Source organism: Psammomys obesus, unplaced genomic scaffold (assembly GCF_907164565.1).
Source record: "Psammomys obesus unplaced genomic scaffold, mPsaObe1.curated_primary_1811, whole genome shotgun sequence".
NCBI classification, from domain to species: domain Eukaryota; kingdom Metazoa; phylum Chordata; class Mammalia; order Rodentia; family Muridae; genus Psammomys; species Psammomys obesus.
In genome coordinates this window covers 8195926-8208950 of record NW_026596034.1, presented here as the reverse complement: position 1 = coordinate 8208950, position 13025 = coordinate 8195926, and the positions used below count along the sequence as shown (strand labels likewise).

The following is a 13025-nucleotide window of genomic DNA, read 5'->3' as shown; positions in this document are numbered from 1 at the left end:
TGGTCTGCTCAGTGTGGCTCTGCTTGAAAGGCCAGGCTCAGCCTGTTCGTCTGCCAGACCCCAAGGTGGGAACGAGCGAGCAGGAATCCAGGGTGACTCTCTGCCCTCTTGGCGTCACCTCTCCTGGTGACTCTTCCTAGCTCCTTTCACTTCAATGGCGATGCAGCCTTCTGTCTGTTCGGCTCCTTGACTGCTCTTCATTGCCCTCCCAAAATGGTGAGCATTTTGGCGAGGCTACTATGAATATATCATCATAATTTACATGCCCTGAACAGTGCCTAAGAGCAGGGCGTAATGTTAATCACTTAACACACATGGTCACAATGACCCAACGGTCTACTGAGCTGGGCCTTGGTCAGTGCAGTCTGTTCTAGACTTGTACTAAACATGTAGGGGCTCTTGGGTCCTACCCGTTCATCTCTGCTGCAGTGGAGAGAAGGCAGTCGCAGACAGAATGTGAACACACAGTGCAGCTGAGTCTTAATAAAGTTTTATTTGATCCCAACACTCCTGAGCTGTTGTCCCTTTGCTTGCTCTGTCACCTGTCATTTTGCGGTACTCAGGGTCAAATCTAGGGCTCTGCCAGGTGGCACTCTAGCAGTGAGCCACATTTCCAGCCTCTTCTTCTTGTCTCTTCTTTATATTTTAATTTAGCATTTTGAGAGAGGGTCTCTCTTGGTAGTTTCTGGGGCGGGCCTTGAACTCACTCTGTGGCTTAGGAAGGCCTTGTATGTTTGTCCTTTCCACACCAGCCTGCTAAGTAGCAGGACAGCAGGCCTGAGTCACCAGACTCAGCTCTGTCATTCGGAATGATCAACTTGGCTTCCCTGAATCTTATATCCTGAATCAATGAATACCCATCTCAGTGGCTCACTCAGGCAGTGAATCTTACCCAAGTCCCACGGGCATTTGTGGCTAAGAAAAAAGTGGTTAATGCCATAACAAATTATTTTCCAGACTGTCAAAACTGCTCCTTTCTGAGCCAGGATTGGGAGGAAAAGGAGGCCTTCCAGCAAGGGACCCAGAATCGTTGTCTTCACTAGAACACAGGTCTATTTGGGAGGTTGAGTTCAAAAGTACTCTTCCCAAATTCCACTAAACGTCAGAAAGTAGAAGCCCAATTTACATCATTCACCTTGTATAACCTAATTGCCTCCATCTGGGCTTCACTTTCCCTATCTGTAAAATGGATGTGGTATAGAAATACTTCTGCCTGGGATATATGCCCTAGCAAATAGGGTAAGGATTCCCTCAGCCAAGCTGCTCCCCCGTGCAAAGGGCAGGAAGCAGAAAGGCTGTTTGGGAAAGTCTCAGGGCCCCTGCTGCTCTTGTGTTTCTGTAGGAGTCAACAGGTATCTGTTAGCTGGGTCTGTGGTTCTGAAGCAGAAAGGATCATCAGCACTGGCAAAACAGTGCTAACAAGGCCACCATGGCTGCTCCTTATCCTCTTCCGCCTTCCAGCTACACAGGCAGGCTGAACAAGGGTGTCCTCAACACGGCCACACGAGTCCCTCGTGATCTGGGCAGGGCTGGCTGTATATTCTGTCAGATTCGCTTCCATGCTGGCCTCTGCCAGGCTTCATGCTTTCGGAGAGATTTCATTCGAGGCCCTCGGCAAGGCAGGAATACTCCTCCCTTCTGCATGCACAGCTCATTCAATGGGGACAAACAAATGGGAGAAAGCTCTTGAAAAAAGAAAAAAAAGTAACAACCCCACCCAGGCTAACCACTGGGAACTCCACCAGGGGCCACATGGCTTTGAAAACTAACCCAGTGCTTTCTGGTCAAATGAAAGCAAGCTTCTCACAGAGGGCTGGAGACAGTAAATGGGGCCCGAGTCATACACAGTTAGTTTCAAACTTATGCTGCTGCTCATGGGGAGAAATCAATGTACAGTATATTAAAAACAATCACTGAGGCCCTTAAATGATCCGATAGTTTGGCTTTGAATGCATTTGAGCTAATGGGGGCTGTAATGGCTTCTGACAGATCATTGCATTGATCAAGGGCCATGTATGAAATACTCTGCCTACTAAACTCTGTTTTGATTTTGTAAGAAGAAAACTAAGCGTCCATGGTAAACAGGGCTTGATTGTTCACGTAGATGCTGGGATGCCTCTCAGGCCGACCCTGGCTGGGGGCAGAAAAGGGGGACAGTGGGAATCCTATACAACTGGCTCGCTCCCTTCCCTGCTCTAATCACTGTAATCAAGGGCAGCCCACTGTCTGAAGATCTGGGGGGTGGGGAGAGAGAAGGAGGGGATCAGGGCCCAGTTTCTATGATGGGTGGATTACCAGAGGTAGTGTTTGCTGCTCCGAGAAACTCCCTAGAGGCTTGGGGTGGCTTGCTCCCCGTCCTTCATTTGAAAGAAAAACTGGGATTATCAGTGGGGGAACAGCCATCTTGCCAAGAGGCAAATGGAAGCATTTTCCCTTCCCCTGCAGTGTCGGAGGCTCTAGGATGATTTGATGAAGAATGGAACATGTCTTTGCTCGGCTTTGGTTTTATTGCAGGGTGTAAGGAGTCTGAAAACAAACACAAAAACCAAAACCACAGGAGTAGCCCTTACACACTCCTCATGGCTGCTTGCTGCTGCTGTTGCTGCTGCTGCTGCAGCCTCCAGAGTGAGCCACATGCCATGCAAGGTCAGAAGTGAGGAATGCTTGTGGGCGATTAGCAACACCCTCCACAGATCTGCATAGGCTTCGGTACCCATCAAAAGGGCACAGAACCCTTGGGTTTACCCTTGAGGGTGTTCTTATGCTTACAAGGGCCAGAAGGCCACTTCAATACCATGAAGGGAGTGATAGCTGTTGACGGCCCCCCTGCCCATTTTTGCAGAGCTGTGAATGAATTCCAGGGTCCCCATATGCTGGGCAAGTGCTCTGCCATTGAGCTACCTCTCCAGCTCCATAGGCAATCCTAATGTGCCACCGAGTAAGACTGCATCACGTGGTCACCAACCAAGAGAGCAAGATGACCTGAGGGCTTGGCTCAGCACCCGTTCACTCTTGAAAACGTCGTCAGACAGGAAGCCCAGACTGAAAGCCCTTCATTTGTACTGGTGCCGGGCTACCCGGTAGCTTTTGTAAAATTGATGAATTTTGTCTAAAGGCAAGTGCAGACAGGCAAACAGATATGTATCTGTTGTGATCCATTTTAGCCGACACATGTGTTGGGGGTTAGCTGCTTCACCTCGATTCTTTCAGGACTGATGAAAAGTAAATGTGAGCAAAGTCATGCACTGCGTCATTGGAAAAGAATCACCGAGTCTCATGGTGGGAGTTAATTAATGCCTCCCTCCCCCGAAGCGGGCTGACCCTCGTCCTTAGGCTCCGAGTTAATAAACAATTGCTGTACACAGGCCATCCGTTTAGAAGGTGAGGCAGGAATGTTTTTAAGCAAATCTGAAATTGCCAGGGGTGACCTAATCCCGCTGCGGTAATGGCAGTGTGAAGGAATCATTTTTCATACGCTCTCATTTATAAGAAGTTCCAGGCCATCTGCTGAGAGGAAAAAAAAAAAGGGAAGCCTTGAAGAGCAATTGGGATAAATATGTGCTGGTGGCATTCTATTCCTCTTAAGCAAACTGTAGCTAGCTGTGCGCGCCTTCTTGGTGACTGCTGGATATTTTGGTTGGGGCGTCATTGGTTATAGTAGCGGACAAGCGCCGAGTGATTACTGGGATGTGATGGGACCCTCTGACCCTGTGAGAATGCAGGGATGTGGCACAGCCACGTGCTAGCTCACTTCTCCCGTCTTCCCGCACTACAAAGACTGGATCTCAGAGCGGTTAGCCATTTGCCTTAGTCATGAAGCTCTAACTGTGATGCCAGGAAGCTGCGTTCATAACAGCTGGCACTTCCTGAAGATTTGTGCATGCCCGGCACTGCCTGTGGCACTTTACAAACATGTGAACTTGCCCAGTCTTCCTGACCTGCTCAGGCAGTAGTCACGTTACTATGTTGAAAGGGTGGGCGGCCTTGGGGTCACGAATACCCAACTGGTGCAGACCCAGGAAGTTTGCGCCCAGAAGACTCTACTGTCACTCAGGTTGGGAAATCAGATGCCGACTGGATAGACGGGGATGTGTGCAAAGGAAACCAGCTTCCAGCATTGGATCCACCGGAAAGAACCTGTGTCGGCAAGGTTCCGGAGGGAGAGCGAACCACGCAGTAAGAAAGGAGGAGGTGAGGGTAGAGGATAATGGATGTGGCTACTTCGGGCCTTGGGAGGACAATTCTACCTTATTATTGTACATACGACAGACCTAGGAGTGGCCCTTCAGCCCCTTTCCTGGGCTTGCCAGCACGCTCTGGAGGCTGCCCAAATCTATCCGGGCGTCTCAGGGCAGCAAGCTTGCTGCCAACCACCGAGAACAGCCTCCCGAACGCCCGAATGCTGGGGCGGCCCTGAGTGCCCTCAGCCCCTTTCAGAAGTCATTAATAGCCGCTGCTTCTCCGTCCTCTCCGAGCACCTGACTCTCCGTGGCTCTCCCAGCAGTCTCGGTGGCAGACACGACAACCCGCCCGCACCGTCCTCCCTCTTTATGGTTGTCAAATTGATTTCACCACCTCGATACCTATGGCTCCCAATGAAACTTAATTAAAAATACCATTTAATCACAGAGTAACAAAGGCAAACTGGATAAACGGCATTACCACTTCAGCGCCTTTTAATCCGCGCCGCTTCGCTCCATCTGAACCTGTTTGGATGAGAATTGCCTTTTCAAATCAGAATCCCCTTGTCTTCCATGCACTCGCCTCTGACAGATCCACAGAATAAACAGTATTTAGTGTGGCATGGATCCAAATGTATGCAATTTGCCCAGTGGTGAAAATCAGCCTTAACTAGAGCAGGAAAAAAAAGTTGCGCTGGAAAATACCTTCCCTGGAAACACACAAAGCCTGTGCCCCAGCATTAGGGTGGGCTCATGCAATCTCACTTCTGGCACCCCTCCATTCACTTAGTGATGAACCCGGAAGCTTATTACTAAAATTGTGTCACAGGCCATGCCATGACCCCACTCCTTTCTGCCTAGAAAAATATCAGGCAGGAGGCTGCTGGTAAGAGCAGGAATGGATGGGCTGTTTGTCGTGGGCGCCACTTGGCCTGGACCCGGCACACCAGACATGGCTGCTTGCATCCTTCTAACCACACGGAATTTCTGGCTGCCAAGATGCTCCCTGGAACTGAGCCTGTTCCTCCCCATGATCCTTAGGATCCAGGCATTAGTCAAGAGTGATGGTTGAGAGCATGAACTATCTCACTCAGTAGGTCCCCACCCACCTGCCCTTGGAAAATCCTCCACGTTTCCCAGGGAATGTTGTTTCCGTATCTGCTCTAATGGGGACAGTAGGACTCTCCTGGTTTTCTCTGCATGGGCCACAAGAGCCCTTTCCCTTCCTTGAGGCCATCTTTCCAAGGGCCACCCCCAGCCTTGGAGTCTTTGTCACTGCTATCTCTTCTGGAAAGGTCTTTCCTACTGGCCCCTCCATAGTCTATCAGTTCTCTTGTTGTTGTCCACTGGTTCCCCTCCATGCCCCACCTGGTTGTTTCCATTCCACACACAAGCATTCACAACTATCTTGTCACACAGTTTTGGTTTCTTGCCTGTCTCCTAACAACAGTATAAATTCCTAAGTGGGTCACTCTGTGGCCTGGGCCTCCATGGCCGAGCCCCTGGCAGACAGAGACTGGTGGCAGTATCTGACCCAGGGCTCCCTACACTGCTGGAGTCTGGAAAGAGGAAGGCCAGCGCCCCAAGTGTAACGCTTCTCTTAGGCCACTTTTCTCAAGTGGACTATAACCTGTCTGCCAGGATGGGTCGGTAGGAGAGTGGTGGGAGCAACTGCAGGATGTGAGAACCATCCCATCCATGCAGCAGAGCGGCTCCCACCCCACCGGTGTGTGAGGAGGAAGGCACAGACACGCTTCAGTTTCTCGTCTTTTGGTTCTTTATTGTGTATGAACGGATGCGCACAGCACAGCAGTACAAGCAGACCATGAACACAGCTCAACAGGAGGAACACGTACTGAGAACTCAACACTACTGAGCAAGCAGGTTTAGAAAGCACTGCTGGGGAGCACGCTTACAAAATGGGGACAGAGAGCACAGAGGTCACAGACACTGCCACGCCCCTGCCATAGGAGTATGGAGACCCAGGAGCTCCTAGGTGTCCTGACTTCAAAACAGGATGCAGACATTTTTATTTTATGTGGAGTCTTCCAATTTTTAATTTTGGCACCTAATGAATGAGAGACAAAGAAGAAATATCGTGGAGCCTACTAAACCATAGGTCTGGGTGTGGGGCGGGCAGCCTGTGAGAGCTGAAGCACCTTCCCCCTTAGAGGTCATTTCAGCCTTGCCAGCGCCCTGTGAGGATATACCTCATGTTTCTACTGATGAGGAAGTTGTGGCTCAGGGACAAAAGGGAACACATCAAGGTCTGAGAGGCCCAGGTCCCCGGTACCAGGAAATTCTAGATGCTTGTGAATTTCAGCTTCTGTGGCTAACTCTTTGGCAGAAAGGCACCTCAAACGGAATCCTGGCTGCAGTGAAAGCACTACTGTTGTATACCCTTCCATATACAGAAGGTCCGGACCGATACAAGAAAATCATGGGCCGAGGGAAGGGGCTGACTACTGTCAACATTTCTGGGGCCACTGAAAGGCCTCGCTCAGGTCGGCAGAGAAAGATGTGGGCCATGAGACACAGACGGCAGAGGACTGCTGAGGGGAATGAACACAGCTACTGCCAGGTCAGCTCACACAGCACTAACACATACTGGGTGCTTAGCGGTATGCTGGAAATTGCTCTAGGCCTGTAGCTCAGTCATGTCACTTAATCTTCACATTAGGAGTTGGTACTTTTCACATCTCCCACCATACAGATGAGAAAACTGAGACACAGGACATGCAAAGGTCACAGAGTTGCGGGGTGTGTGTGTGTGTGTGTGTGTGTGTCAATCCTGACACTCTGAAAACAGAGTTCAGGCTTAACATCTCTCCGATGCTCTGGCATCATTGAGATGAGAAACTGGGCCCTGCAAACCCCATGCCACCTGTCAGTATCCGGGAATGGGGGAATTCTAGGAGAAACACCAACTGGCCTCTGTCATTGGATCAGGGAAGCCCCATCAAGACAGGACGTGGCTGTTTCCTTTGTCCCTCCTTCCTCTTCCTCTGTGTGGTGCACAGGGCTCATAGTCAGGCCCTCACTGATTTTTTTTTTTCTCTGAGGGGGAAAGAGGTTCCTGTCCAGCGACTGCTTTTTGTTGCTTTCCTCCATGGCAACAGCTGCTACACTGGGAATTGGGAATGGCGGCTCATAAACCTGAAACACTGGAAACAGCACCTGCTGGGGCAGCCGAAGAATGGATTCTTAACTACAGTCAAGCTGAATTTAGGTCTGTAGCCACAGTGAGCAGTGGCTGCCATCTTGGATGACCCAAATGCTAGAAAACCATGATGAGAAGCTGAGAGAGATGTCTCCAGTTCTGGAGTCCATGGCTGGGTCTACTCCCAATCTATGAGGTGGCTAGCCAAAGAGGAAAGCATTCCTGTTGCTGCCTTGGGGACAAAAGTGCTCCCAAGGAAAAAAAAAAAAAAAGAGTGGTGTCAATTTTTTTTAAGGGGGGGGGGTCTAATTTAACATCAAATCAGACTAAAACACAGTAACTCTTTAACATTTCAGTATTTGTGGGCTTTATTCTCTAGCTGTTTTGAACTGGAACCCAGATCCTATAACCTACAGGTTGAAAAGAGTATATACTACCCTTCTCCGAGGTTTCGGGAGGAAAGCCAAGAATGTTTTCCTTCTCCACCTAAGGCTTGAGCTTCTTCTAGGGTTTTGCTTCCAGAAGCTGGCCTCTGAGCTCTGAAACCACGTCTGTGAGGTCGAAAGGCAGAGGCATGGAAGGGTCATCCTTCTCCCAGTATGGCCGGCAGTCTGGCTTCTGATTTGCTGGTAAGGTCCGGACGACTCGGGACTGACACCTAGGAGAGGAAGAACAGGCAGTTAATCCCCTGGAGGAGAGCACTGGGAGTTCCAGGCCTCTGGGAAACAGCTCTGGCCAAAGCTCCAACAACAGCTGGGAAGGTGAAGGTGCAGGGGGAGCAGAGTTACAGGGCGGGAAGAGCACATTTCCGAGGGAAAACCGTCCCTCAGAGTGCCGGAGCTGCAGGTTTTTCCAATTCCCAGATCTGTATTATCTCCAGTGGCTTCAGAAAAGCCAATCACCAGGGAAATTGAGTTACTCTGCCTTTAAAATGGTGAATTATTTTTTCATTATCTCAACAGTTATTTAAAGTGTGTGATTAAGCCATTATCAGATTTAAATGTTTGTGGGATTTCGATGTATTACTAGATTACTGGGAAAGATTAAATTGAATTTACTGCATTAAAACGTCCAAGAATAGATTAAACAATATTACAGACCAGGATTGACTTTGGAGATCCTGGAGATTTACAAGTGTCCCAGCTTGCTGGGCTCAGAAAAAAGGCACTCCAAGGAGAGAGAGGTTTATAAGGATATATGCAAATAGAGGTTAATAATCATTTCCACTGATGAATAGGTGGGGAAACTTCCACAAAATTAAATTAAGAGGCTAGCAAGAGTTAGTCCCCAAGGAAAACACTTAAATCACGGTTTTTATTAAATGGATTATTCATCAATAGTACAGAAATTAATTATCATATGCAGCTAAATTATAGCCTGGTAGAAAAAAGTTGGGGCGACATCCTCACATCTCTGAGGCACCACCCTCTTAGAGAGCCGAGCTCATCAAAAATTGGGCTTGGGAAACACTTTGGCTTCAGTTCTAGTTATCTGAAGAATGAGAGTCATCGAAAAGGGCATGGATGGGACAGGTAATGAATGAGTTCTTATAGGCAGAGCACAGGCACCAAACCTGTGTCTGCGACACTGTGCAAAGTCCCCTCCCCCTCTGCTGTCAGTTGAGTGGCCACGCCCACTCCAAGTCATAGGACTGGGTAAGATCCTCATGGAAAGACATATCTCTCTGGGGGATTATTAATGGGGAGGGGATTCCCAGGGGAAAGCATACTTCAACTTTACACCTATTTTCGCATGTGGTTAATTGCTATACCGGCATCCTATGCACTCAATCCGTCGTACATTACATGTAACATTCCAATATATCTTCAGCTCTCCGCATCAGAGCCTGATAATAGTGTGTGTTAACATGCACTAACTACTATTATGGAGCACATCACTTCATAAATAATAAGATTAGCTGACCTCGGGGCCCCAAGAAGAGTAATGTGTTTAAATGTTCTCATTATTTATTTAAAACAAGAATTAAGGCAACAGAAGCAGATTCTGACAATCCTCTTAGCATAAATATTCAACTGTTTGCGCTGATAAGCACACACATGGTGGAAGGGCAGAGGGCGTGCTCGGTAGCCTATTTCATAATAGGTGCTGGAGCCCACCCGCTCGCTGTTGCCCTTTTCAGGGTGCATCTCTGCCGTTCCTGTGACAGTCTCTAAATCACTTGAAGAAGACGAGGGGGAAATTAATATTCAAGGGAAGCTGCGACTAATTACAAAGGGACCCAGCAAAGCTTTTTAAATTGTGCTTTCTCTCGGCCCCAGAATCGCAGAGTAATGCTCAATTTACTGGGTAGGGAAAGTTATTCCAAATTGAGCATTTCAATCTCACAGTGGATAAATTATCCGTGCACATATTATCCTGGTTGGCAGATTAAAGGGCTGTGATAAGTGTCGATCCACCTAGAATATCATGAGGTTTGTAAAAAGTCAATAGAGATGCTTTCTCAGCTGTCAAATGGTTTTGCCTCTTCGCTTTGAGAAGAGTATTAAAAATGTTCAGACCCAAGACAGAGCTGTGTGCACAAGTGGCCCAAGAGCACTCACTGGCCGTCCTTCTGGGAGAGCCCCTTCCCGGCTCGCTGCCACTATTCCCACCAAGGATGGCTGGGAGGAAGCCACCTGGTTCATACGGACCCTGGCTTGGAGGGGCTGGGACACGAAGCTTTGTTGAGTTTCTCGGGGTCCAATTCAGGTGTTTTAAGATTGCTGTAATAGTCTTTTCTCAATGGCCAGGGCTCCTTGTTAATTTCCAAATGCCAGTGAGAGACTAAGCAGAGTTTTGTGTTTGAGAAGGGACCCCGGCCCCACCTCTAGCACACAATCTGGTTCTGTGTTATGCCACAGTGTGGAAGGGCTGAGGATGCTCAGCTGTTACTGAACTTCTTGCTTGCATCATCCTGTCTACAGGGGTCTTGGTGTCCTTAGGAGGCAGTAAGAAGATGGCAGCATCTCTGGAGAGATGCTGGTTCTGGGGGACACATCGCCTGGGCAGTCCTTTATCGTATGGAGCTGTGGGTTCTCGTCTGTCTAGTGGTGATGACAGGAATAAGAATAATGACAGTGATGCAGTAGTCCCTGCTGTCCGTGCATTCGTTTTCAGCTACCCACAGTCAATCAATAGAAAATTCCAGAGATGATTTGCAAGTTTTGAATTGTGCGTGATTCTGAGCAGTGTGATGGGATCCTGTGGCCCACCCGGGATGTGAGTCACCCGTGTCCCTTGTAACCATGCGAGGACACTGTACGAGCTACCTGGTCCACATTGCCATGACCTGGAGTCACTGGGAGTAAACGGTCCTCCTGACGTAATGTCAGGGCAACAGCAGCCCGAGGCTGTATCATTGTCACCCACCTCAGCTCACCTCCTCACTGTAGGCACGTGAAGCACTAGCCTCAGGGTGAATGGAGCAGAAGGTATTTTGAGGACAACTCAAATTCATCTAATTTCTTTTGCAGCAGACTGTTAAAATGGTTCTGTTTTATTAGTTACTGGTGCTCATCTTTGTGTGTGTGTGTGTGTCTGTGCAGGTGTGTGTGCGTGCACCTATCTTTAAATTAGACTTTATTCTAAGCATGTATGCCCAACAAAAAAAATAAATAAATAGTATTATCAGTCATTATTTCAAGCATGCCTGAGGAATCTGGGAAAATATTCCGTTCAGGTTGGCCTGTGGGTGTGTAGTGCGTGTGTGCGTGTGCGTGCGCGTGCACACATGCCGAAGTGATAACACTGATTTATGGGTTTGCTGGGACTGAGTGAATGAATGGAGACAGTGTTTGGAAGACCGCCCACTACCCAGTAACTATTAACTCTCACCACTCTCATTAATTCTACCGCTGAGTGCCAGTCAGAGACAAGAGATGCCGCCCGCATCCTGCCTTTTGTGGGTGGCTCTCTCTTTTCAAAGTCCCTCAGTGGGGGCCTCTGGACGGCTTCTCTAGGGGAAGCTCAGTAGCTCTGGCATAGGTCTTTCTGCTTTGAATGGAACGGCCTGTGGCTGAATCTTGTCGCAAGTCAATCCTAAGACACAAGGCTTACCCAGTCAAGCTGCGGCAACTTTGCAGTGGCAGACTATCATGGACAGACTCAAAAAGACTGGCAGCTACCAACCCACACCAAGAAAGGTCTCTGTATCAGGCCTTCTGGGTGGTGGCTGAGTCACGTGCACTTAGCAAACACAGGAACCCATGTGGGGTTGTTTCTTTGCTTTTGTACCCTTTACCCTACAGTCCCAAGCATAACAGAGGGACTCCAAGTGTCTTAAGATGTACTTTAGAAATGCAAAGCGTGCGGTCAGAGGGGCTACTCTCAGTCAGAGGAGATGGTTAGGAGAGGCATGTAATTCCCGCTGGACGAAGAGGTTTGATGCAGGAGCTGAGGGAAAATACTGTCTCCTCTCTGGGTCTGGGCAAGCCTGGCCTCCCATGGTTATTTTACTTCCTTGCCACCAGAGGCAGGGTGCTAATCCCTACTGTCAGCTGGGGAAGGCTCACTTGAGCTAAGTCTCTGCAGACTGCATTTTCTCAAGCTTTTATTGTCTGTGGTAGTTTTTGTTTTGTTTCATTTTGTTTTGTTACTTGCAACCCAAAGAATCCTGATGACACCAGCCATTCTTCCCACTCAGCCACTACTCACATTTTACAAGATCCATGTCCTGGTTCTACTATGCGTCCACGCAGCTGTGGATTCTGTGCAGCAGGCACGCAGACTATCTGCCTGTGAATTTATGAACTCAAGGGCTTCTGCTAGGAAATAGCCAGTTATCCTGGCCAGAGCTGAATGATCTTTCCAGAAGGTCTAAAAGACCCCATTCAACTAGTGCTCTTCCTAGCTCTTACTGTCCCTAGTTCCCCAGCATGAAAGCCACAGCTCCCCCTTCCAACATCCATTCTTATATCCTAAGGGGAAACTCCATTTTTAGATGCTTCTGGAGTTAGCAAGTAAACATGCGTCTCCTTCAAAAGTCCTGCCCCTCTCTTGAAACACTTCAAGGGAGAAAACAACAGTAACAAAAACAACAAAACTCAACCAACCAAACAAACAAAAACCCCCAAACCCCAAAATCTATAAGCCCTTCATCCCTCTTTCCCAAATTCACCTGACTTCTATTCAAATGACTCCATGGGCCACCCTCAAACTCTTTGCTATTCAGGAATGGTTCTCCCTGAAGGACCCGGTATGAGTGCAGGAAGCTGGCTGGTCCAGAGGCCTCACAGCCCCCACCTTGAGGTGTAACTCACTGATTTCCCCCAGGGCTTCACTTACATCTGGGTGATCAAGATGGCAGCTACATTAGTGAACACTGGCCACCATGCTAAAATTAACCACTTTAGCTAAAGTGTGTGTTAATTATGGGTATGCAAGCAGTCAATAAAGGTTAATGCAAAAGTCAGGGGATAAATTTCTTCCCTTATCGCGTCACTTCACAGACTAAATGACTAACATTATACTTTGTGTTTTTAATCAATAGGTTTTACAGTAATGTGCTGGACATTGATTTTAAGAAAACACATATGGTCTTCTTTCTTGTCCCTAAATTTTGCAACAAATAAAGAAGGACAGGTAACATTTCCGATACTCTCCAGACAATGATACAGTTTCAGGACAAATAGTTTCTGCTAATAGACTCATGAGGATGGACAAGCTAAACATACACACAAACTTCA

The 13025-nt window shown here is 48.3% G+C and overlaps 1 protein-coding gene across 1 annotated transcript in view; it reads right to left on the bottom strand.

Annotated features, from left to right (window-relative positions):
• Positions 1–7684: 7684 nt before the first annotated feature.
• The window catches only part of Fto (FTO alpha-ketoglutarate dependent dioxygenase), a 342843-nt gene continuing 337502 nt past the window's right edge, over positions 7685–13025 (bottom strand). The window contains exon 9 of the mRNA XM_055621049.1: positions 7685–7999. Coding sequence (XP_055477024.1) covers positions 7846–7999 — 154 coding nt within the window. The 3' untranslated portion in view covers positions 7685–7845. The remainder of the gene's footprint in view (positions 8000–13025) is intronic.